At 40.6% G+C, this 27,133-nt stretch overlaps 1 protein-coding gene across 1 annotated transcript in view; it reads right to left on the bottom strand.

Annotated features, from left to right (window-relative positions):
* Positions 1–27,133, bottom strand: part of grin3bb (glutamate receptor, ionotropic, N-methyl-D-aspartate 3Bb) — an 80,378-nt gene that overhangs the window by 16,619 nt on the left and 36,626 nt on the right. Inside the window, exons 2-5 of the mRNA XM_051947535.1 lie at positions 17,448–18,100; positions 4,971–6,063; positions 2,095–2,240; positions 554–669 (exon numbers count right to left, since the gene is read on the bottom strand). Coding sequence (XP_051803495.1) covers positions 554–669; positions 2,095–2,240; positions 4,971–6,063; positions 17,448–18,100 — 2,008 coding nt within the window. The remainder of the gene's footprint in view (positions 1–553; positions 670–2,094; positions 2,241–4,970; positions 6,064–17,447; positions 18,101–27,133) is intronic.

Here is a 27,133-nt window from a genome sequence, read left to right as displayed (position 1 = left end):
TGGTGTGTGATTTATAGAGGAATTGCGTGCAGCTGTGCTTACGCACAGTTTTATAAATCAGAATATTTTTTGGCGTACTCCTATTTCAGTAGTCAAACTTTTAGTATGGATCCTACGCAATGTTTTATAAATAAGGCCCCAGGTCTTTGAATCAGTGGATTCATGTTGGCCATGTTCCAAGATGACGATGTCAGGATTCATGGGGCTCATACCAAGAATGAGTGGATCAGACCTCGGCCCACTGAGAATCGTTGGGATGTTCTGGAGAAGACTTTGGTTTGACTCTCCCATCATCAGTAGAAGATCTTGGTAGAAAATTAATCCAACTCTGGACAGAAATAAATGCTGAGACACTGCAGAAGCTTATCAAAACGATGCCACAGTGAATGTGTTCAGAGTTTTCCTACTACCTTGCTGCCTTTGTTTATACTGGACAGTAGCATTAGTTTCATGCTGAACAACCCTGAGCCCAGGTCTAACTCAAAGTTTGTGACTCACCAGACCCTCCAATAGTCACTGAGGCACTGAAGACCACACAGAAACACACTGTTACCTTCAATGGCGAACGGTTTCCCAACAGTCGCCAGTTTACAGTCGGCGTCGATGGAAACTTCATAGTCCAGCAGAGCTTTGTCCATGATGAAGGCGTCGAGCTGAGGAGGATCTGTCCTTCAACACACAGCCACATGGTTACTACAGCAACGACTAAATGCTCCAGTAGATTCTGAGAATAACAGTAAAATCTGCAACCAGAACAAACGATCCCAACAGTCATAATTGGAAAGCTCTGACAGCAACGTTCTCAACAGCTACGGCCTTTCAACACACAGCAACACTATACCTTCAACAACTAATGTTCTCCCAACTCCAGAAGACATGACAGCTGCTCACCTGGACAGGTGGGTGATCTATGAGCCAATCAGCTGCTGGAGACAGAAGGGTCATTCCAGAACCGGAGGACATTTTACATCCCACCCATCAAATTTCAAATAATTTAAAATCCTAAAACATGCAGTAGTTTTGTAAATGTTCTTGTCCTGAGCCCAAATCTAAACAGACTAAGAGAAAAGAATGTTTGAAAATATTTTAAAATACCAAATAAGCCTGGAGTTCCTTCCAAAATACCATTTTCTCTTGTCCACCCCCTGATGACCAAACTGAATTTAAAATAAAACAGTTTAAATGAAATTTAAACCTCCTTTTTGTGGTTTTATTTTTTCATTCATGTCTCTTGTAATTGTGGAAACATTTTTTTTAATCAACATAATATTTTAAATAATTACTATTCATCACAAATCACTTTGTCATCGTTATGTTCAACAACGAAATTGGGTAGACAGAGCCCTGAACACGAGAGCACTGAGCCACAGCAACTGTGTGCGCCGCCATCTTCTGGGGGTTCTGGGGGGACATGGAACATGTCCCACAACACGTTAGGATAACCTGTTGATGATGTTTTTGTTTTGTGCTTCATTTTTGTCATTTTCTGTTTTGTTTTTGTCCTTTTCTCTCTGGTTTTGTCGCTTCGTATCTCCTTTCTGTCATTTTCTGTTTTGTTTTTGTCATTTTCTGTCTCTTTTCTGTTGTTTTCTGTCTTGTTTCTGTCGTTTCCATCACCAAACAGTGTTCCTACAGAATGTGTAGATCAAAGCTATGTCCTCTCTTCTATTTTCCATCTTTTCATCCATTGTCAGCCTTGATTGAACGTCTCTCTCTACCTCATATTATCAGGATCAGACTCATTCTTTGGACTGTTTTCCATCAGTGGTCAGCAGTAACAGCTAGCTAAATATCTAGCTTCTACTGCTGAGAAATAGATCACATTAGCATGGATTAGAGTAGGGTTAGCAACAACACAGAAAACATGGAATAAAAATGCTACCATTGATGTGGAAGCTGAGCCAATCAATACCTATTATTGATGAATATGGAGCAGAAAACTGGAAAAGAGAAGGGTGATTTTCCAAACATTTTGAAGCCCAAATGTCCTCCAGTTCTGGAATGACCCAGAAACTGCTGGAACTCGTAGAACCAGACTTCTGCTGCTACCAGTGGGACCAGAACAGAACCAGCAGCTAGCATCTGTTCTCTTACTTGAGGGTGGCGACTCCTTCAGGCGTGGTCGGTTCGTTGAAGCGCCTCATGTACTCGTGCATCTCTGGAAAACTCTTCTTCATGTAATCCTCAGCGCTGCTCTCCCTCACCGTCCCAAAACGGAAACCCTGCGACGGATGATGCAGCTGCACAAACCAGACAGAGCAGGAGAATGAAGCGAGGCCCTGAACACAGACGACATTATCCAGAAATCCATTATCCATCACATCACTCCATCCTGTGAGGACTGCAGAGGAGCTGGAGCCAAAGGAAGGGCTCGTCCACTACAGGACCAACATGGACTCACAGCCGTGCACACTCACACCTACAACCCATACATGGCTCAATTTAAGCAGTTAATCGCACTGATTAATCAATTAACCCTCCTATTACCTTCAAATTTACTAACATCCTTTATCCTTGGGCTCAGTTTGACTCCAGAATTTAAACTTCCAGAAAACTGTTCCCCAGGTTTATGTGTCAGGTACTAAAAAAGTCTGGAGTTCCCCTAAAATACCATTTTTCTCCTGTCCCACCCCCCTGATGACCAAACTGAATCTCAAATAAAGCATTAAAATACAATTTAAATCTCCTTTGTCTGGTTTAATTTTTTTCATTGATGTCTTTCGTAACAGTTTTTTTAAGCAACATCTAAATATCTAAATAATAATTATGATGCATGGAACATGACCCACAACATGTTAGCATAACCTGTTTGTGATGTTTTTGTCATTTTCTGTCTCATTTTTATCATTTTCTGTCTCATTTCTGTCATTTTCTGTCTCATTTTTGTCATTTTCTGTCTCATTTTTGTCATTTTCTGTCTCGTTTTTGTCATTTTCCATCTCATTTCTGTCATTTCGTGTCTCATTTCTGTTATTTTGGGTCTCATTTTTGTTGTTGTCTGTCTCATTTTTGTTGTTTTCTGTCTCGTTTTTGTTGTTTTCTGTCTTGTTTTAGTCGTTTTTGTCTCGTTTTTGTCATTTTCTGTCTCGTTTTTGTCATTTTAAGTCTCGTTTGTCATTTTCCATCTCATTTCTGTCATTTCGTGTCTCATTTCTGTTATTTTGGGTCTCATTTTTGTTGTTGTCTGTCTCATTTTTGTTGTTTTCTGTCTCGTTTTTGTTGTTTTCTGTCTTGTTTTAGTCGTTTTTGTCTCGTTTTTGTCATTTTCTGTCTCGTTTTTGTCATTTTAAGTCTCGTTTGTCATTTTCCATCTCATTTCTGTCATTTCGTGTCTCATTTCTGTTATTTTGGGTCTCATTTTTGTTGTTGTCTGTCTCATTTTTGTTGTTTTCTGTCTCGTTTTTGTTGTTTTCTGTCTTGTTTTAGTCGTTTTTGTCTCGTTTTTGTCATTTTCCATCTCATGTCTGTCATTTTCTGTCTCGTTTTTGTCATTTTCTCTCGTTTTTGTCATTTTCCATCTGATTTCTGTCATTTTGTATCTCGTTTTTACCATTTTGTGTCTCATTTTTGTCATTTTCTGCCTCATTTCTATCATTTAATGTGTTGTTTTTGTCTTTTTCTGCCTATTTTTTACCGCTTTCTCTTGTTTCTGTCGTTTTATGTCTTGTTTTTGTTATCTCTAGATGTCTTATTTTCTGTTTTTGTTAACAACCTGCGTTTTTTTTGTCATGTTGAACTTTTTTTTTTGCAATTTTGCCATTTTGGACAGCTGCATAGCTGCATCTCTCAAATTAGTAAAAAAGTTGAACAATTTCCTGTGATCTGGTTTACATAGATGTTTGTTTTGTGCGCTTCATTGTGTATTTTTATAAACCTATCACTGCAACCAAAAAGCGCTCTGAGACCTGGTCAAAGTGTGAAATGTTCATCTGATTCCCCAGATTTTATATGCAGACAGAATTATCGATGTATCTGATCTGGTTTCACATTTGCCGCCAATCAAACATGCATCTGCAGTCGTATCGCCGGCACTACACTGGGCTCTGGAGGGTTAACTGGAGAACACAAACACACTGTAGTGTTTGGTTTTGTTTCAGTTACATGGTTTTGTTCTTCTCTTTGAGAATTCTAAAATTACTCTCAAAATGTTGCTGTACGTACATGTATGTGCGCTTATGTTTTTCAGCCTTTTTTCTATAAAATTATACATTTTCCGATCCTTTATTAGGTTCTTTTTTTCCATCTGATTCTCAAAGAACATTGTAAAAGTATAATGACTCTAACAGCTAGCTAGTCAAACTGGTAAACTATGCGAAGAGGAAGTGAATGGATGTCAGCTTCCTGGCGACGTGAGTAAACAAGCATTTAGACAACGCCCAGAAAACATTTCGATAACATTCACATAATGTTCAGACGGCTGCAGGACCTGCAGGGAAGCTGCAGAGCTGCACTAAGAGTCTCTGCACATTAAAATAAAAAGCTAATCACACACAGATGGACGTCCAATTAAAGCTCTCTTAGCTCCCAGCAGCCCCGGCTGCACAAACACTCACAGCCCTGTTTCATGCTTCAATCAGTCCTGAATTAAAACTGTAATTAGGACGAGGCAGGTGATCCACAGAACAAATTTAATCTGTAATTATTTCAGGAAGCACAGAGTGAATGAACAAAGAGTCTGCAGAGTGTTAGAGTTCACAAATACAGATCTGATTTACTATCAAGAATAATTACTTATTAGATCATTTTCCTTATCTGACTGAAATTTTACCAAACCGTATTTAACATTATCACAGAACTCTCTGCAGCTCTGTTTCCTGCAGCCTGCCTGGATCTCAACTCAGAGAAAGCTTGTGGAGACAAGATTTATTTGAGGTGCTAAAAATCCTCTAGAGTGAATAAAAAGAAGGAGAAACAGAAACTGAAGCATGAAATCTGAAGAGCAAAGACTTCACTCTGATCTATTGTCTGACCTTGGCATCATGGATCCCTGACACCTCCTCAAAGGTCTTCTCTCCCACCATGACGGCAGCCAGGTTAGCGGTGTAGCTGGACAGCACCAGCAGGCAGAAGATGGCCCACAGGTTCATCAGAAAACGGCCCGTCCAGCACTTGGGCGTCTTGGAGGAGACGGTGCGTCCAAACAGGATTGCGTAGCACAGATTGAGGGCCGATGAATACGAGAAGACTCTCATCCTGTTGCGTCCGTGAGGCGTCATACCAAACGGACTCTTCCATTCGTACAACGTGAGGAACAGCGCCGTGATGTGCAGTGCCAGGAAGATTCCCACCCACATGGACCAGTGCAGGGGCCACATGAAGGCCCCAATGGGGGCCGCGGTGTCCTTACTGCGGACCAGGATGCCCAGACTGGTGGAGAAGAAGGGCGAGGTGAAGTCGATCACCTGACTCCGAGCTGAGTTGATGCTGAAGGAGGTCACAGCCATGTCTGTTAGACCATTTAAAATGTCCCCCACCAGCCCGGTCCAGCGGCCCCCCTTCCAAGCTCCGTACTTCCCATCTCCAACGATATAAAGATCAAACTCAAAGCCCATGTCCTCCGCCAGCTTCTCCAGCAGGTCGATGCAGTATCCATAGCAGCACTTGCTGTAGTCTGTCGGCAGGAAGCTGCCGTTCCCGTCCGCCACCTCCCTGAAATATCGGTCCAGAGTCTCTGAGTTGTTGGTGCTGGCGTCCAGGCAGAACTGACCGGCCGGACAGCTGCCCTCATCGTCCACGTCCCGAGTGAAGACGAAGGGATGTTCCACTAGGGTCACCACCCTAACCCGACTCCCTGCAACTGGCATCCCTGCCCTCCAGCTGACCCTGGTCCTCCCACCGACCCCTTCGGCCTTATGGCGAACTCTGGGCCCCTGCCAGACCCCTTGGTCCTCCACCTGGAGCTGGCCTCCCTCCCAGCTGCCCACCGTCACCCAGGTGGGCTGACCCAGCGCATCCCGCCGAAGGCTCCAGATGTGGAACCGCTGTGAGGTCAGAACCTCAGACCAGTTCTGGTGGACTCGGATTGGACCCGTGAGTCCAGAGAACGATGTGTTGGACAGGAACCTGCAGAAAAGACAAACGGTAAATAACACCTGGACTGAAGGTGGAACCTCAAAGCAACAAATCATGAATGTTGAAATATGAGGTTTTAATACTGTTTTTAAAATATTCAGTTCCACATCCTGAAAAACCAAACTGATGAAGAAGTTCTTCAAATAAATATCATTAAAATACTTTACAGGGTTTCTAGAACATTCAGAATGCCTACATTATCAAGGGTTCTATCTTGACAAGGGTTTGTCTGCAGGATGTCATATGGAGTTCCACAGGGATCAGCTCTTGGCCACTAGTTTCATACATTGAGTAAAAAGAAGGATTATTGTTGTTTTTTCAGTCTGACAAAGATAAAACTGAAAAAAAGGTTTTTTGGTGCTCAAGCGAAGAGAAAAGAAGTGAAGAACCTTTGTGCTCTTCTTGGAGCTGACTTCAGTTAAAAAAAACATGTAATAGTGTTTCAAAACTTTACCACTTAAAAATACAGAGAAAACAAACCTTCTCTGGAAAGATTTCAACCTGCATAGCCTCAGAAAACTAAATTCTAAGAGTTCTAAAGTCTCTTACTCTATTTCAGACCAGTTTAATGAAGCTGTCTGTTCCTCCATAGGTGTTGACTTGGCTGTACAGTATGTTGTTTGTTCTCTTTTTGTTTTAATCTCTATTTATTGTTGTAACACAAGCTGTTCTGAAAAATAAAAGGAGTCCTCCTATGTCCTGAATAGCTCTTATCAGTATTACCATGAGCATAATTATTGTTTTCTCGTCGCTGTCTTGCTCTCATTATGTTCTCTCTCGGGTATGAAACGTGACATGTTGCCTCGCCTATCTGCTGAGACTTTACAAACAGAAATGATTGGACGAAATAACATGTTGCTCATTAAAGATTTCAGTTTAGAGACCGAGAGAGATTTTCAGTGACAGATGTGAACAGCTGTGCAGTCTCATCCTCAGTCTCAGAGCGACGACGAACAGGAAGCCACCTGAACAAGATGAAAATCATCCCGACTGCTGCTAGAATATCAGCTCTATGATCATCACCTGTTTACCCTTTAAGACCTACAATTGTACACCAGGATATATTCTTACATTTTTTCAGACTATAGTGGGATTTGCTGGAGTGTTTATATTTGCTTTACATCAATATAACTCTTATATACCATGTTTTAATAATTTGTATTGACTTATCATCAAAAATCAATTCTGGATCAAAAGTTGAAGTCTTCAAAAAGGTCTCAAAAAAGAGTCTTGAAGCAGTCTTCAGAGACTGATGTGAATAATGTTATTCAATACAGAGGCTGTAAGAGCAAACATGAGCAAAGTCTGGAGATTTTAACTGACTACACAAAGCGTTAAATCGTCAATGCAAACTTCTCCTAAACACTCCTGTTCTGGAAGCCACAAGCCATCGTCTTAAGACTTAATCAGGATGTACACACGTGGACAAAATTGTTGGTACCCCTCAGTTAAAGAAGGAAAAACCCACAATTCTCACTGAAATCACTTGAAACTCACAAAAGTAACAATAAATAAAAATTTATTGAAAATTAAATAATCAAAAACAGCCATTACTTTTGAATTGTTGATTAACATAATTATTTAAAAAAACAAACTAATGAAACAGGCCTGGACAAAAATGATGGTACCTCTATAAAAGATTGAAAACTATTTGACCAGAGTGACATGATTAACTCAGGTGTGTCATTTAATTGACATCACAGGTGTTTCCAAACTCATAATCAGTCAGTCTGCCTATCTAAAGGGAGACAAGTAGTCACCCTGCTGTTTGGTGAAAAGGTGTGTACCACACTGAACATGGACAACAGAAAGCGAAGGAGAGAATTGTCCCAGGACATCCGAAAAAAAATTATAGACAAACATCTTAAAGGTAAAGGCTATAAGACCATCTCTAAACAGCTTGAAGTTCCTGTGACAACAGTGGCTCATATTATTCAGAAGTTCAAGACCCACGGGACAGTAGCCAACCTCCCTGGACGTGGCCGCAAGAGGAAAATTGATGACAAATTGAAGAGACGGATCGTTGGAATTGTATCCAAAGAGCCCAGAGCAACCTCCAAAGAAATTAAAGGTGAACTCCAAGGCCAAGGTACATCAGTGTCAGATCGCACCATTCGTCGTTGTTTGAGCCAAAGTGGACTTCATGGGAGACGACCAAGGAGGACACCACTGCTGAAAAAAACTCATAAAAAAGCCAGACTGGAATTTGCAAAAATGCATGTTGACAAGCCACAAAGCTTCTGGGAGAATGTCCTTTGGACAGATGAGACCAAACTGGAGCTTTTTGGTAAGGCACATCAACTCTATGTTCATAGACTCAAAAACCAAGCATACGAAGAAAAGAACACTGTCCCTACGGTGAAACATGGAGGAGGCTCAGTAATGTTTTGGGGCTGCTTTGCTGCATCTGGCACAGGGTGTCTTGAAAGTGTGCAAGGTACGATGAAATCTGAAGACTATCAAGGCATTCTGGAGAGAAATGTGCTGCCTAGTGTCAGAAAGCTTGGTCTCAGTCGCAGGTCATGGGTCTTCCAACAGGACAACGATCCAAAACACACAGCCAAAAACACCCAAGAATGGCTGAGAGAAAAGCGTTGGACTATTCTAAAGTGGCCTTCTATGAGCCCAGATCTGAATCCCATTGAACATATGTGGAAGGAGCTGAAACATGCCATTTGGAGAAGACACCCATGAAACCTGAGACAACTGGAGCTGTTTGCTCATGATGAGTGGGCCAAAATACCTGTTGACAGCTGCAGAACGCTCATTGACAAATACAGAAATCGTTTAATTGCAGTGATTGCCTCAAAAGGTTGTGCAACAAAATATTAAGTTATGGGTACCATCATTTTTGTCCAGCCCTATTTCATTAGTTTGTTTTTTTAAATAATTATGTTAATCAACAATTCAAAAGTGATGGCTGATTTTGATTATTTAATTTTCAATAAATTTTTATTTATTGTTACTTTTGTGAGTTTCAAGTGATTTCAGTGAGAATTGTGGGTTTTTCCTTCTTTAACTGAGGGGTACCAACAATTTTGTCCATGTGTGTACATGATGTCATTGTATCAAAAGTTTAACCGCCTACTCTTTTTTGTTTCTGCGAGGTTGGCATTATTTCTGCTTGGTTTCATCCCCCAGCACAGACAAAGGGAGGGCATGGACTTCAGGTATTAACACCTGATATGGACTTCATGGGCTCCCGTTGGGTTTCCACAGGATTATTTGGTGTTTTCATAACCTCAGTTGACTCGTTAGGTTTTTCAATCTTATCATTGTTTGTTCAAAAATCTGATTCACACATGCCATTCCTCTAATTCTAACATTTGTTCAATCTTAAAATGCCACAACAATGGATTCTCCTGAACATAGAGTCTAAAGATGTTCTTGCATGAAGATCTACGTTTGACGAGTTTGTGATTTCAATCCACATTGAATCTATGATGTTTCTTTTCACATTCTGTCTTTCCCTCTTCTACAGCAGATAATCTGGTTTTATCTCTCACTCTGAGTGTCATTTCCTTTATTGTGTAAGCGTTTGATCTTCCTCTCTCAAGAATCCCAATGCTAGATTTTTATCCTCCTCAAACCTGTAGCTCTGCGTGTTTTGTGTAGTTTGCAGTTTTCACAGGTTCATGCAGCTCACAATGTTTGTTGAAGCTCAGAGTGTTTCATTCAGCTCAGTGTTTTTTGCTCCTTGTGTTTCATAGTGCTACCAAACATCTCAAATTTTTTGACCATTTGTTGGTTTGTGGTATGTGTTAGCCCTGTGCCAAGATTCAGATTTCAGACCTTTTCAGTTCTTTGACGTTCTGTTTGTTTGCTGTTTGTTTAACCCTTAGATGCATCAGTGGGTCTAAAAGGACCCAGTGAGGTCATTTTCTTGTAATCTTATGAAATGAAAAGTTATTTCATATTCCAGCTATTCCTCAAAAACATGTTTTTGATATCATTCCATTTAAATTTTTACGTTACATTTGATACAGGCGGTCCTTGGTTTATGATCTACGGCATTTTGTCGTTACATCAGAACTGGTTACGTGAAACTCGCTGATGAGCGGACGAATACATCGTCACACATCGCTGTCAGACGGCTTTGTTTACATTCGCCGGTTGTGCGTCATCTTGGATTGTGCTACATTCACTAACTTTTTGCTTTTCATTATGGCTCTCAAGCCTAAGTCACGTCTTCTGATGGCAGTGCTTTGAAGAAAAGGAAATTTTTCGAACAACTGATTGACATCTTGATGCAGGTAACGGGTTTGTTTACATTTTAGCCAGAATTCCGACTTACGGCAAGAATCAACTTACGTCGTGCAGTCGGAATGGAACTCCAACTGAAGTCAAGGACCCCCTGTACTATTTAAGAAATTATCATATTTGTATTACTGGCCCAAACTTCCATAAGTGGGTCACACATTATCCACATGCATTTCCCATAGATTCTCATGGAAGCTTCCGATTCTTATTACTAGTGGCTGTCAGGAATATATTTACTGTGGACCACACATACCATGTCAGGAAGATTGTTTTACACATATTATCTACATCTTTTATCCTCAGAAAGACATTTTATGCCATCAATTGATATTTTTCAACATATCTGCACATTCATGACTATTAGATGAAAGAGTGTGTAATGAGTGTTATGTACCACGAAATCAGCCAACTTTATAGTTAGCTAACACTAGCCAGCTAACTAAGATAGTGATCATTACTCTATGTGTTGAGTGTATTTGTGTGTGTGTGTGTGCCCGCACACATGCATGTGTGCATTTATTTATATAGCCACACATTGATTGATAGGTTTGCATGTCAAACATAATACAATTAAAGCTGTAGGTAGCGTTGAACGGGTCCTCGCATCCTTGCTGGTCAGCAAATGCAAGCATGTCCACCAGGTGGGGCTGCGACTGAGAGTATATTTCAGCCCATGAATGTGATAAGGACCAGATTCTGATCACATGTAAAATCTGAGGTAGATTGGAGCATGCACAGGCTAGTTAGACAGCACTTCCTGTTTCATGGAGAAATATTCAAAGTGGTCGCCATTTCCACGCCTCAGACTTTTGAACATTTTGATCACCAGTGCCTGGTGTACATCTTGATCAAATTTCAATGCTCTTGGGGTTACCCTGTTTGAGTTTATAGCATTTGAAATATGTTCAAAAATGACACAAAATCGTCCAAAATACGACACATAATTCAAAATGGCCGGGGTATTTGGATATTTGTGCAACAGGCTTTTTTGTTTGTCTTGACGAGTTACATATGCGTACCGAATTTCGTAGCTGTAGGCGAAACATGGATCGGGGGCTGAGTTTTCATAACATTCCAGGAGGCGCTACTGAGCCATTTCGGTCACACGTTTTCCATTCCCCTAAAATATCAAATTTTTCGCCGATCCTGATGTGTGTGCAAATTGTTACACGTTTGAGTATTTTTAGGGCATCAAAAATGTGTTTCTTCCATCCTAGAAAGAAAGTCTAATAATAATTCAGATGGAAGAAAAGCATTTTTGACGCCCTAAAAATACTCAGAAACGTGTGAAAATTTGCACACACATCAGGATCAGCTAAACATTTTGACATTCAAAATACTCTGAAAAAGTCTGAGGGTGTGGAAATGCCGACCCCTGAAATTTTGGCAATTGGTGGACCATGCTTGGAGGACCCGATCAATGCTGCTTGCAGTTTTATTTTCCATGTTTTTTTAAACTCAACTTTGAAGGCCTATAAATACTTGAAAACATCTCTAACTTTGCACACACATCAGGACCAGTGAAAAATCTTAGATTTTATGGAACTTGCACAGGTGTGAACCAAAATGTCTCAGTAGCGCCACCTGGAAAGTTTCAAACTGGCTCTACGGCGAGTACGCGTCACCTACAGCTATGAAATTTGGTAAGCATACGTAAGTCATCACAATGCACAAAAATGTAATTGACACCCATGTCCAAAACTCAACAGGAAGTCGGCCATTTTGAATTGTGACATATTTTGGACGATTTTGGACCAATTTTTGCACTTTTCAAAAGCTACAAACAAAAACAAGGTAACCCCGACAGAGCTGAAATTAGGTCAGGACGTACACCAGCCATTGGTGATTAAAAGTTACCAAAATGCTTCGCAAAAGTCTGAGGACGTGGAAATGGTGACGGAATTCGGCCATTTTTGATGTTTCGCTATCAAACAGGAGGTGTTGTCTAACTACCATCTACATGCACCAATCTACTTGAAACTTTACATATGTGATCAGAGGCCAACTCTGATCACATCCATAGGCTGATATACACTCTCAGTTGCAGCGCCACCTGGTGGACATGTGTGGGATAGCTGAGCTGCAAGGATGCCACCACCCGAAAAACGGTGCTTGCAGCTTTAATAATTAATAATAATTGTTTTAATAATAATTTAATAATTCCTTGCATTCCAGTATAGTCTTCACACTATTCGGTGCTTGGACCCTAATTATTATTCTTAACAAAAATGACAAAAATGGCATGAAAACATATTGAATCTTATACGGGTCATTTTTGACCCACTTATAGAAAAGTGTTTAGTCCAATCACATTTAAGGGTTCATTTAAAGCACAAAAAGGATGATTCATTTAGACGAGTCCAGATTTTAGCTCGGGAGAATTGGTGAATAGTTTATATGCGGTCTGTTTCCTTACATCACAAAGCTTCAGAAAAATAACTTTATTTAATGCAGGCAGGTGGTTTCTAAAGACTCAGTTAAAGCAGTATAATATAGTAATAAATGGAACCTATGAGAGGTTCTCGGTTTGATTATCTCTTCATCTTGTGGTGTTTTCAGAGAGCCAGCGAGGAGCTTCAGGCTCTGTAATAAATCTCCTCATGAATAAAAGTTAAACCTCCACCGTGCTTATTTCCACTCTGAGGGGGAAAGTCCAAAACACACACAGACTGTATTTATGAATATATATGAATATTAATGTGCCTGAGAGCAGAGGATGGAGGAATCAGAGTCACCCTGAGGGATTTTCCTCCATGTTACTGATAAGTGAATGAAGCCACAGCTTGGTGGTGAAATAATAATTCACATGAAACAGCTGCTGGAGCTAATTTGCAGAAAAATGAATGAAAATTGTAAAAATGTCAGTTTGATTAAATATAAACGGTGATTATAAATCTACCGCTGCTGCTGTTATTTTCATTCACTGATCAAAAATAATGATATTTGGGCTCATCAATCCATTTTCTAATTATGACAAGATAATTATGGATTCTGGGACAAAGGTTTAAACTCAGTCACATCTGAGATTGCTGATGGCTGGAAAATGTATTTTCTCTAAGTGATCAGTATCTCTGTGAAATGCAACTTTCAGTTTATTGTAAAATCTGAAACAACATTTCAGATCGATCCAATGGTAAATGCAATCTGTGATGGGAATGCTTCTATTTTCTCCAGTACTCTACCCGTTATTTTTGAAAACTGTTTGATGATGTAAACAACAAAAACATGACACAAAACTGTATAAATGAGACAGAAAACAACAGAAATGAGACTGAAGATGACAAAAACGAGACAAAATGAAAAATGCACTTCAACAGGAAACAAAGGAAAGGTAGAATATAAAGAAAGATGCTGGAAAACTCAGTGGATGAGTCCTAACTGAGTCAAACCCTCAGAGGCACCTCAGGGTTAATTATGCAACAATAAAACTCTTGAACTACACAGAGCATTTTTTCCACATTTAAATACTAAATTTACGACAAGCACAGGTTGTAGTTGCAGTTTGTGCCTCTCTTTCTACTTTTACTGGCTGTGGAAGTTGTGTGTTGTTTTATCTTGACTGCACAGTTAGTAACTGAACGCCTACCTCTGCAGAGACGGTCTCTAATCCTGTTAGAGCTTCTTTCTTATCCGTTGTGCGTCTAAACTGCAGCGTTTGAGCTTTTTCCCTTTGTTTCAGCAGACCAGAGAGTCTCTCAGCTGTGAGTATTTTAATGGTTTGATTCATGTTTAATTCACACATTTCAGAGAGCCGAGGTTCAAGGTCATTCCCTCAACAACGTGTGGAGTCCCACAGGGCAGAATACTCGGTCTGCTATTGTTTTTTTTTCCACACTCTTAGGTTGTTTTGGCTTCAAATAAGAAAGAGAACACATTAATTCCAGCTTTAATTTTAAGAGAGGACAAAAAGTGGCTGGTAGACTTTGAAATTTTGAATAAATAGACAAGAAGAGATTTTTCCTCCTGCTTTTGAGTAACAGAAACTACAGAAACTGGCCCATCAAAGGTCTTGAAGTGGATCCTATTCTCTCTGTCAGACCTGGAACATCTTTTTCTTCTCTAATCAACAGAAATAAAATTATTTTTATGATGCATGAAGCTGAGTCTAAGCCTGATAAATCCAGGATGTGAAGAGGGAGACATTAGAGATGATGGAGTTGCATCTACTCTGAAGGCACAGCTTTACTCCTCTACATAACCCAGACCTCTCACATTTCAGCTTTAGTTGTGCTCTCCAGTCAGGTACAGTCCCGACTTTTCCAAAGTTGTGCTAGTGGAGCAGCAGCCTGTTATGTCCAGCTACTGTTAACTGCTGACAGGACCTACTGAAACTAGCACCGTTAGCTAAATTTTCAGGACAAAACGTGACATCCTCTCAGAAGAGATGTCACTGTATTAAAAGGAATAGGACCCACACAAAGAGCACTGATGGGGGGTTTAAAACCTGCCCTACAATCTGTAATCATGGGAAATGTTCACTTAATGGCCAACAAGACGAAAGGATTGAAGACCCTTGTCAGCAGCCTCATGTATGTCACATAAACATAGGTAAAAGACTGCAGTCCTGACTGAAACACCGAAACTAATGGCTTCTTGACAGTGTGTTATTCTTTATCTTACCAGGTAAGATTAGTTGAGAATAAAGTCCCATTTACAATGATGACCTGGCAAGAGGCCCCAGCAGGAAGAAAGGTAACAAATAAACAATACATATACAAGAAAAGGCACAGAAGTGTTTAAACAGAGATTAAAAACACCCTAAATTAATGCTAGAAATTCAGTGTGAACAGTCATCATGTGCACACATCAGCTAGGGACTGCTGCAGCTTCTGCTTAAAGATGTGAGGTGATGGAAGAGATGACAGTCTCAGAGATTTTTGGAGGGAATTCCAATCGATCACAGCAGCAAAGCGAAAGGAATTCCAGCCAAAGACAGTGTGAACCTTGGGGATAGAAAGTGTTATGGAATCACTGGACCTCAGGTGGTAGTTGTTATGGAGGGGGGGGGGGGTGGCGCGGTACTGAGGTGTCTTCCCTGTTAGGGTCTGGTAGATGAGTAGAAGTCAGTGCTGGAGTCTCCTGGCGTAAAGGGAGGACCAAGCCACCAGTTTGTAAAAGTCACAATGGTGGGTGGAGAAAGGAGCACTGGTAGCAAGACAGATGGATGAGTGATGGAGGACATCGAGCCTGTTAGCGGAACACGAAACGTATGGTCAGGACGCCAAAGTGAACAGGTGGGATATTTGCTCTGCCTAAGAACAACAGATAGCGTAACATCAAGGATCAAGTGTGCAACAAGGACATTAAACTCTTGTTGGTTAGTTTCATGCTGCACTGTCTGCCGAGGCAATCAGTGATCATGTTATTTACATTTCCCTGTCTGTAAATGCAGAAGCAGCTTATGACTTGTACATGCTGCTGTACCGATGCATCGATTCTCTCCAATACACTGCTCACTGTCAGTTTGTTGATTGCACAACAAGAGGCACTAGGACTCTGCTTTGTTTGTACACTAATGTAAAGTGCATTTTCATCCACTTTCTACCACCACCGGGGCATCAGATCACAATCTGGTTCATCTCTTTCCCATTTACAGCACACTGGTTAAAAGGATGAACGTCACCACCACAATTCTGAAATGCTGCTGGTTGCAGGAAGCAAAAGGAATATCTGTAGTGCGACCTGGAAACCAACCATTCATCGTCCATTCATGAATTCATCACCCATCCATCATCTATCCATTCATTCATCCATCCAACTTCCTACAGTTTTTTGCTGCATTCATATTTTTGTAGTTCTTTTGCTTCTATTGTATTCATAATCAAGTTTTATTTTAAGTTGTGTGTTTAAATTCAAGTTTCTTTTTCTTTCTATGTAAAGTACATCGAGCTACTCCTGTGTATGAAATGTGTTACACAAATAAAAATGTCGTCTTGCCTTACTGACTGCCCAGCATCCTCTGAAAACAGCCATACATCAGCATCAGTCTGCTGCAGGCTAACGACGCTAAACGACGCTAAACACCAAACTACAGAGAGCTGACATCTGTCACAGGCACATAGCTGTTTGATAAAATCATCACTGAGAGCAATAAAGTTCAGCACAACACCTCTGAATGTCTTTTACTGAACACCTGTTATCCTCCAGCAAAGAGACTTCCATGGCATCTTTGCTTCGCTGGAGTCACCTGATAGGAGTTTGGCTTTACATCACAGCAGCCATAAATAAAAATGAACTACAGTCACTCTAAACACCGTCATCAAAGGACTCTAAACGCATTTCAAACCACAGACTACGTGAAATTCCTCCTCCACAACTCAGAGCTGATACAAACCTCAAAAAATACTCCTTATCTTGACTTTTCCAAAGCCGTTAAGCAAGACTCCAAACTTTAAATAATCCTCAGGTATCCAATTCCATGATCTTCCCTTTGCAATGTGTGTACCAATAAAACATGAAAAAATAAACAAGACCATCCATCCATATGTCATCCATCCATCCATCATCCATCCATCCATCTGTCATCCATCCATCTGTCATCCATCCATCCATCCTCCATCCATCCATTCATCGATTATCCATCCATCCATCCTCCATCTATCCATCCAGCCATCCATCATTCATCCATCCATCCATCATCCATCCATCCATGCATCGATTATCCATCCATCCACCTGTCATCCCTCCATCCATCCATCGATTATCCATCCATCCATCCTCCATCTATCCATCTATCCATCCATCATTCATCCATCCAGCTCTAACATGGGCAATTAAAATATCAACGACAGCAGCTCAAGCTGGACGTTTTTTTAACAGAACTAACTGGAGAAGATCAAACAGGCCTGCTGCTATGGACACTTAGCAATTCAACTGACAATTTTGCCCATTTTGTGAAATGTCTTCGGAATGTGTGTGTCTGTGTGTGTGTTGTGTGAATGTATCAGTGTGGGTGTTCTTAACTTCTTTTCTATTTTCCTTATTTTTGTTACTGTAAAGTTTGTTTAATTGCTTTAATTGGATCCTAGAGAAACGTTCTCATTTTGTCCACACTACTGTTGTACGTACAGTGAAATGACAGTAAAGCTTGATGTGATGTGATTTGATTTTCCTACCTGGACAGGTACTGTCCAGACGATGGCGCCTCGTGTTTGCTGGTTTTGTCGTAGCAGTTCACCATGTTCTGGATCAGAGCCAGGTCTGGTCTCACCATGGTGGCTGCAGCTACAGCTCTGGTCACCAGCTGCAGGGCGTCTCTGACGTAGAAGTCCAGTGGTTTCCTTCCCACCTCTCCGTAGGCCAACAGGCCCAGCGGCAGTCCGATGGCGTGCAAGGCGTCAGGGCTGAGCGGCTGTCCCAGAACCCAGTGCACCATGGGTAACGTCAAGCCCAGGTCCTGAGCGCTGCGCAGCACCGCCGCCGCGCACTGAGGGTCGGCCCCGAACAGGATCACCGACGCCGGCGGGGGCTGGTTCTGTCTGAAGTGTCGGGACAGGAAGTCGTGGATCTGTGTGTCATCGTGAGACGACTGTGTCAGGTTCAGGAGGGCTCGGAGGTGCCAGTTGACGGCGCCCCCGCCACCCCATGATGATCCATGGACATGTGGACCATGATGGTCCAGGAGCTGCAGGAGACCCTGAGCCTCCTCCCAGCCCCGGCACAGAACCGCAGTACCCTCCCTCCAACCGGACCGCTGCAGAACCGTCAGCAGCAGATCGGAGAGGCCGGACTCTGGGACCCCCGTCACCATCTGCAGGTGGAACTGGTTCTACAGAGCAGGAGAACCAAGAGGAGAACAGAGTTAGAACATGGAAGTCTGAACCTTCAAGATACTTTGATCCTGATTGTGTCTGGAGGTTAAATCTGTTTCTGGAGAACAAAAAACTAACAGAAAAGACTTTGTCACTCCAGTCTGTTTCCTCAGAGAACATTGGAGCTGAACGACTCAGAGTTTGAACCTTCTCGTCATTCTTCTGCAGTGAATTAAAAAAATTCCCCAGAATATTTGTGAAATATCTTTACTTGTGTCAGATAGATTGTTACTAAACACCAAAGCTGAATTTACTGGATGTTTTCTGAAGTCACAAGCCTTCAGAAAACATCCACGACATCCAAAAACTGCTGGAAATGTCCCAGCTGAAAAAGTGTAGGAACAAAAACTCAACAATTAAGAAAATAACAAGAGTTTCAGTGCTAATTAAAAGACAAGTTCACTGAGATTTAAACCCCTGAAGGAAAATATCAGAAGCAATGAGAGGCAGAGGAATGACAGAAACACTGTGTTCATCCTGCTCTCCACCTGCTGCACACCATCACCATCTACCCGAGTTCCACCATCACTCAGGTAGGGAGGCGGAGCTAAGGAGGTGACAGAGTGATGAGGGACGACACCTACATGAGTGGAGCTGGACAGCCAGAGCCACCGTTAATACCAGTTATTTTCCATCCACCCTGAGGTCTACCAGCAGACCACCACCTGTTGGACGTCTGCTGGCAGACCTCCAACGCTGCTGAGATCTCCAACAGCAGAACTCTAACCCGACCACACCACGCTTCAGGACCAGACAGCCTGAGTCCATCATGAAGAACTTTCCAGCCCAACCACCGCTGTTACCATTAAAGGACACTCCAACACTCCACACTCTACCTGCTCCAGATTGGGTTGATGTTGAATATCTTAATAATAGACGTTAAACTTATGAACGTTTTTATGGTGAACCCAGACCAGAGATTCATAATGTAGGAGCATTCACTAACTAACCTCCTTTCACTGTAATCCTCTTCATTACTCAGCCAAGGAAAGTGGCAGTTATGTCTGTCTGTCTGTCTGTCTCTCTGTCTGTCTCTCTGTCTGTCTGCAACATTCCTCATAAACAGACCAACAGATTTGGATCAAAAGTTCAGTGAAGCTCAGAAATGACACAAGGACCAAGTGATTAGATTCTGGCAGTGATGCAGCTTATAGTCTGGATCCATGGATTAGTTAAAGATTTCTGTATCATTGCCAGATAGCAGCACTGTGTCACTGTCACCATGACAACCAGTGAACACGACATCAGCTGATTGTGATCCTACTACAAATCCACCTCTGACGACCACCAATGTTTATAAAACTGTAATTGTGAATAATTCCTATTTTTTAAAGAACATTTTAAGAGTTTGAAGACATTTCAAGTTATTTTGGACCCATTTTAGTCATTTTTTTTAACCCTTCTCAGACATACTAGACCATTAATTCATTTTGGACACATTTTGAACAATTAAGGAGGATTTTTTTTAAAGAAATTCTGGATTAATTTCAGTAATTTCTGGTCATTTTGCACATAACTACAATAATTTTTGATGAATTTTAACAATATTTAGAGAACAGGCTTATTTTCTGAGGTCATATTTGAGTCATTTTGGACGTGTTTTTATTGTTTGTAGTCATTTTTGGAACCCTTCTGAGCCATCCTAGATGTTTAACTCATGTTGGACAGATTGTGATTTTTTTGAGCAAGTGTTGGACAAATTTCCAATAATTTTGGACAAATGTAGAGATTAGTTAAAGATTTCTGTATCCTTGGCAGATAGCGGCATGGCGTCACTGTAACCATGACAACCAGTGACCACTACATCATCTGATTGTGATCCTACTACAAATCCACCTCTGAGGACTGATCAGGACTTATCCATCAGAAATGATCCAAGGAACAGCTGATTAAACTGTGGGGGTGTTTCTGAGCCGCCTGCTACATATTTAGGTCACGTGATCCGGTATCTGTACATAATGTACACATGCAGAACACACACCTGTACTCAGGTCATAAATGGACACATTCTGATCATCAATAACTAATCAATAAATGCTGCATTTCTGACATATGGGGGAATGAGCAGCCTTGGAGCAGGACTGAGCTCTGAGGGCTTTTCTAGTTCATTTTTCTGCTGATAAAGACTGACTGAACCACTACAGGTTTCAAGATTTTTCTGTTTCTTTGGTGTAATTAAAATTTGTAGAAAAAGCTGTTACCTTCGTGCAGCAGCGCCCCCTGGTGTGTGGAAGCAGATGTCTACAGGTGCTCATTACCTCCTCAAAGCAGATGAACAGAGAAATGCTAAATGTGCTGACAGAACTGCTGCAGGCTGTACACATGGATTTCTAGCATTGTGGTTTTCTCTTTCTTTTTCCACGTCTGCAGCTGTGGTTTCTGTCTCTGCTCGGATCAGGAGGCAGCTCCAGTTTGAAGGTCAGTGTGACTCTGTCGCATTAAACTCTGCAGCTGCAGCCCACTTTCATTCCGATGGCAAACGAGTCGATTCGCTCCACAGCAGCAGCGTCTCTCCCCGCTGACCAGGCGTCACCCAAACTCCACCTGACACGCTGCTAACAGGCTGATTACTGTCCTGCTGGATCACAGAGATGTGCTTCAGCCACGATCAACCACATCAGCCTCTCACATCAACACCCTATCCTACAATCGATCAGTTCTGAGAGATTTGCAGTCAGTCCAGGCGTTTCTAGACGACCTCAAGGCAATACAACTTTTCTTTACTGAAGTGTTGGTTTAAATAAGTAACGCTATCGTATAGTGATGAACGACAAAATGAACCTAATCCAACGACCTCAGCTTTCCACTGATGCCTGGTTTCTGTGCAGCTCTGATGCTGTTTGTAAAGATTCCAGAGAAGACACAAACTGCAGATTATAAATGAGTAAAACTAAAACTTTAAAATCATTTCTAGACCATGACAAGTTGTTTTGGTCATAAAGTTAAATACTAGACTATTCATTGCTCTGTTGTCGTTTTGTGTCTTGTTTTTGTTGGGGGTTTTTTTGTCTTTAAATTGTCTGACTTTTGTCGTTTGTCTCATGTTTTTGTGTTTGATTTTTGTCTCACTTGTGTTTTTTGTTTTGGTTTTGTTTATCGCTTTTGTCATTTCTTTTCTCATTTTTGTCACTGTAACGTTTTTGTCTAATTTCTTCTCTTTTATTGTTTTCTTTTGTGTCGTTTATCTTTTTTGTCATATTGTCTCGTTTTTGTAATATTTTGTCCTGTCTTTGTTGTCTTTTTTGTCTGACTTGTTGTTTGTCTCATGTTTTTGTTGTTTTGTGTTCTGTCTTTTCTTGGTCATTTGTCCGTTTTTTGTTTCTCTGTAACATTTTTGTCAAATTTTTGTGTTTTTTGTTTTGTTTCATGTTGTTTGTCTATTTTTTGTCGTTTTGTCTCGTTTTTGCAATATTTTGTCTGGGTTTTTGTCTTTTTTTGTCTGGCTTTTGACGTTTGTCTCATGTTTTGTCGTTTTGTTCCTCACTTTTGTAATATTTTGTCGTGTTTTTGTCTTTTTGCCTGACTGTTGTCGTTTTAACCATAAAGTAAATCCTCCATGGTTCAGTTCCAGGTGACTAAATGTTGTGTTCCTTTGTAGACTCTCTGTGATCTGGAAGTTGTAATGAGGAAATGATAAACTGAGGATGAATGTGGACGAAACTAAAGTTATTTTTCTTTATAAATTTCAGGTTGCTCATCGTGTTTTGTAAAAACATAATTCCTTAAATGTGAACATTTTTACACTACAACAAAGGAACCATGAGGAGTTGTGGTTATTTAGAGGTTATTATGCTGTGGTTTTACTGGTCACTGGAGATCAGACTGGACTGAATGTAGAACTTGAACTAAAGTGAGTTTGACTCGTCTGGTTTCACAGAATAAAACCAGAAGGTGCTGTCGGGTACCGTGACCTCAGAGCCAGGCGCTGATGTTCCAGCTACCAGACAGGTCTTCAGCTTCAACTGGGACATTTAAAAGCAACTCAGTTCAGGATTTCCAGTGAAAAAGTTCCTTGTTTTCTCTCTGGTTGAGAGGCTTCATGATGTTGCTCGTGGCGACAGATCTGTTCTTTGCGTCTGTTCGATTTCACACTATTTTGGGGGATTTGTGTCAGATACTCAAAAACAGAAAAACAACATCTAGTGACAGATTTGTTCAGAAAGTATGTAGATTATTGCTCTTTTTTAAACTTCATATCAAACATTTAGGAGGATCTATGCAGTTTTAAGGTCATGTATGGTTCAGTCCAACAGTCAACACTTTAAGCTGTCTGAAATCTAACATCAGTTTTGTGTTATTGTCAATATAACAGAACAAATGCAAGAGCAGTTACTGGAAATGTAATTACACTTCAGAGTTTAGGGATGAAGAGGTTCTTCAAAAATAAGATATAGGGGTCATTCCAGAACTGGAGGACATTTGGGCTTTAAAATGTTTGGAAAATAAACCTTCTCTTTTCCAGTTTTCTGCTCCATATTCATCAATAATAGGTACTGATTGTCTCATTTTGTTCCATGTTTTCTGTGTTGTTGCTAACCCTACTCTAATCCATGCTAATGTGATCTTTTTCTCAGCAGTAGAAGCTAGATATTTAGCTAGCTGTTACTGCTGACCACTGATGGAAAACAGTCCAAAGAATGAGTCTGATCCTGATAAAATGAGGTAGAGAGAGACATTCAATCAAGGCTGACAATGGATGAAAAGATGGAAAACAGAAGAGAGGACATAGCTTTGATCTACACATTCTGTAGGAACACTGGTGAAAGATCCGTCTGTGTACCAGTTTTGTTTTTTTTAACAACAGTCTTCTCCTTGAGAAAAATAAATTCCAGTTCTACATTATTCCATGAGGGAACCTGCTTCAGATTCTCCAGGTAGTGTACTGCAAATGAAGGGAGACATTAGATGCCTGAATATCGCTGATTTCAGCTGACTGGAGGCAGCATGTGCAGCGTTAGCTCCGTTATTTTAAGGCCTCCTACATCACCAGGAATATCTCCAAAGTCCAGATTTCTTCTGACTACAAATCATTGTTCTGACTCTGAGGTGTTTCTGAAAACCAGTTTTAGAGCGGTTTTGTTCTGATCCCCACGCAGCATTAAGACCAAAGCTACTGTAATAATAAATATTAAAGTAAAACCATCACTGAAATGTGTCCAACTGACCAGAACCTGATGACTTAATCTATACACAACTAAAATAGAGCAATAGAGCAACTTTAAGCAATATAGAGCAACTTTAACTAAGATAGAGCAACTTTAAGCAACATAGAGCAACTTTAATTGATATAGACCAACTTTAGCTACTTTAGAGCAACTTTAACTCATTTAGAGCAAGTTTAACTAATGTAGAGTAATTTCAGCTAAAATAGAGATACTCTAACTGATTTAGAGCAACTTTAACTAATATAGAGTAACTTTAATCTAGACCAACTTTCACTCATTCAGATCAACTTTAACTAGCATAGATCAACATTGACTAGTAACATCCACTCTGAAGAAGTCGTTGAACATGATAGAAGCTTCCTGGTCTGTAACTCTGTGTACTATTGACTGGGTGTCATCAAAAAAATAAATAAAAATGTGCCAAAAGGAAAAACTGGAGGTTGAAGAGTTTAGAAAAAATGAACCGCCCTGGAAACAATACGCTGATGTCCAGCCAGATAATTAAACTTCACGTAACTCTGACTGAGGAGTTTGTGTTTTTCAGGTCAACCTTGAATCTCAGCCTCAGGTGTGTTTGTCAGGTGTCACTGCAGGTTCATCACCAGCAGCTGTCAGACAGAAGCAGACAGAGATTACTGATCAAAGGGATGCTCTCTGTCTCTGTTGCTATGGCGACGCGGCACACGTCCTCCGTCACCGTGACGACGCTCTGACAGGTGGATCTTTAAGGATTAAAAGTGTCACACCTGCCAGAAGAGAGAAATAAAGAAAGTAGATTCAAAAGAATATTTCACTTTTCTACTATTTTATTGCACTTTATTTACCTCTATTGTACTTTATTTAATTCCACTGTACTTCATTTAATTCCACTGTACTTCATTTATCTCTACCTTACTTCGTTTATCTCTACTGTACTTCCTTTATCTCAGCTTTAACAGGGTTTTACTTCGTTCCGTACAGATTCCAGTGGACAGAAGGAGTTTTACTCTAAACCTGTTCTGTGTTTCTGCACATGGAAGCAGAAAATGTTTCCTGAGGAGAAATAAAAAGCAGCTGAACCGACGGTTTCTTCTTCTGCTGAATAAAACCATCCCAGTCCTCCAGGGCGGTCTGTCCCAGGGCATCCTGGGAAATGTAGGAAATCACTGACGGAGGCAGAACCGCTTCAAACAGCCGATTGAAAAATACAACAGAGTGGATGAAGAATCTCTGACTCTTCCTCACTGCAGCCGCTTCATGAATCATTTACAGATACAGAAACACGTTTTATACGCTTTCCTCATAAGGATTCATTTTTGGGGTCATTAATTTTAGTACAATCCTCAGTGATCAAAGTGACCCTGAACAGATCAATTTCTGTAACTTCAGACACCAGCTGAGCCAGTCTGCTGTCAGTGTTTTATGATTTGTTATTTCACCGAGGAACGAGGTGGAGTTATGAGATGAATGGCTTCTGTGTGTGTGTGTCTGTCTGTCTGTGTGTGTGTGTCTGTGTGTGTCTGTGTCTGTGTCTGTGTCTGTCTGTCTGTGTGTCTGTGTGTCTGTCTGTCTGTCTGTCTGTCTGTCAGTAACATTCCTCATAAACAGACCAACAGATTTGGATGACATTTTCAGGGACACTCAGAAATGACTCAAGGACCAAGTGACTATATTCTGGCAGTGATGCAGCTTATAGTCTGGATCCACGGATTAGTTAAACATTTCTGTATCATTGCCAGATAGCGGCTGAAGCTGAAGCTAATCAGTGTTGGTGATTGGAACCATTTGTGGCCTACAGATCTGGATCAGAGGTTGTTTTACCATTAACCCTCCTGTCGCCATACAGGTCAAATTGACCCGTTTTAAAGTTTTTAAAATGTGGATAAATATATATATATATATATATATATATATATATATATATATATATATATATACATATATATATGTATATATTCACAGTGAAAACTTCCACATTTTCAAAATAGTTTTAGGAAATTTTAGAACATTTTTTGGTGCAAAAAAAACAAATTAAAAAAATGTTTAAGAACATTTAGAAAAAAAATCAACCAAAATCCAGTGAATTTCGCTGTCAAATTTGGGGATTTTTTATTTTAAAAAATAAAACTTTTGAGGGAAACTTTTCAGGAATTTCCTCCTGAAGATTTTGCAATTTTTTATAAATTTGGAGAATTTTTTTCTGAATTTTTGGACTTTTTTCAGACAAGGCAACACCATTTTTTGGTGAGGACAACATGAGGGCTGAATACTGAAACCATCAGTAAAATGTTTACTGACAGCGAGAACAGAACACAGCTGTCTTGTTAAAGATAAAATACTCAACTAAAAACATAAATTCAAGTTTCAGAACCCTGAAGAACCACAGCAGCAGTTTACCTTCTAAATGAGCATGAAGAGGACCTGTAAACCTGAAGGATGAAGCACAGAACTGACAAACTCCATGTTCAGGTTTTTAAACAGCAGGTCAGTGAACAGATCGACGCTGCTGCTGTGAATAAATAAGATTGTAGAAAGACGTGAGCGTTGGAGGTCTGTTGATGTTTCTCTGTTCAGGAACAAAGAGAATAAAACAGAGAAACAGATCAAAGCTCAGCAGCTGATTGAATGAAAGGAAAAGACGAGAAGATGAAACGAGAGCGAGATGAAAAGATCCTCGACTGAAACACAAACCTGGATTCATTCACAGTCAGTCCAACAAACAAGCAGCAGCAGAAAGCAGCAGACTGAACGCAGCTAATCTGCAGGAGTCACACGCTTTATTATTTAACAGACTGAAAGGACAAACTGATCTGAGAGCTTCAGCTGGTCAGGATCAGTCACACTTCACAAACACTACAGCAGAAATATTTGTATTTCTGTTTTCAAACATGTCAGTAAATTTCACCTGAAGCTCACTGAGAAGTTATAACATCTTATGAGATCCAGTCCTCTCTTTAAACCCATGCTTTAGTTCATACAGGACTCTGGTAGCAGGACTTTCTCCTCCGTCAGGTTGGAAAACATCAGGATGTGAGTTCACACAGAGCTGCTAACAGACCAGGAACTGTTATTTCACTTTAATAATGTGGACCGAGAGAAAAGCTGCTGATTCTGTTTAAAGATGAACAAGTTTGTTCTCCTGGGATGTGACCTGAACTAAAAAAAATCACACTCTGGAACCAGTCACAGCCCCAAAACCACCACACAAAGACACAAAACCACCACAAAAAGACATAAAACCAACACAAAGAGACACAAAACCACCACAAAGAGTCAGAAAACGACCACAAAGAGACACAAAGAGACACAACATGACCACAAACAGCCCCAAAACCACCAAAAAGAGACACAAAACCACCACAAAGAGACACAAAATTACTACAAAGACACACAAAAAACCCACAGAGACAAAACAACCATAACGATACAAAAAAAACACCAAAAAGGGACACAAAACCAATACAAAGAGACACAAAACAACCACAAAGGGACACAAAACCAACACAAAGAGACACAAAATTGCCACAAAGAGACACAAAACCAACACAAAGAGACACAAAAACAACACAAAGCAACCACAAAGAGACACAAGACGACCGCAAAGAGACACAAAATCAACATGAAGAGACTCTTGCACTTTGAGATTGCTTTCCAATGTAAAGTGGTTTCCAAATAAAATCTATTATTCTTATTAATATTATTTTTGTTCAGGTTGCCATGGTGACCAGTGTGTTACTGTGTCTTTAACATCACAGTTGTGTGTTTCTGAGCAGCAAACTGAAACCTTCAGCTGCAGTTTTTCCTTCAGGCTGATTAAATGAAGCTCAGGAGGAACTGGATTCGTCT

Source organism: Acanthochromis polyacanthus, chromosome 4 (genome assembly GCF_021347895.1).
Source record: "Acanthochromis polyacanthus isolate Apoly-LR-REF ecotype Palm Island chromosome 4, KAUST_Apoly_ChrSc, whole genome shotgun sequence".
NCBI lineage: Eukaryota > Metazoa > Chordata > Actinopteri > Pomacentridae > Acanthochromis > Acanthochromis polyacanthus.
Note: the sequence above shows the minus strand (reverse complement) of the source record. Positions and strands in the feature narration are given on the sequence as shown.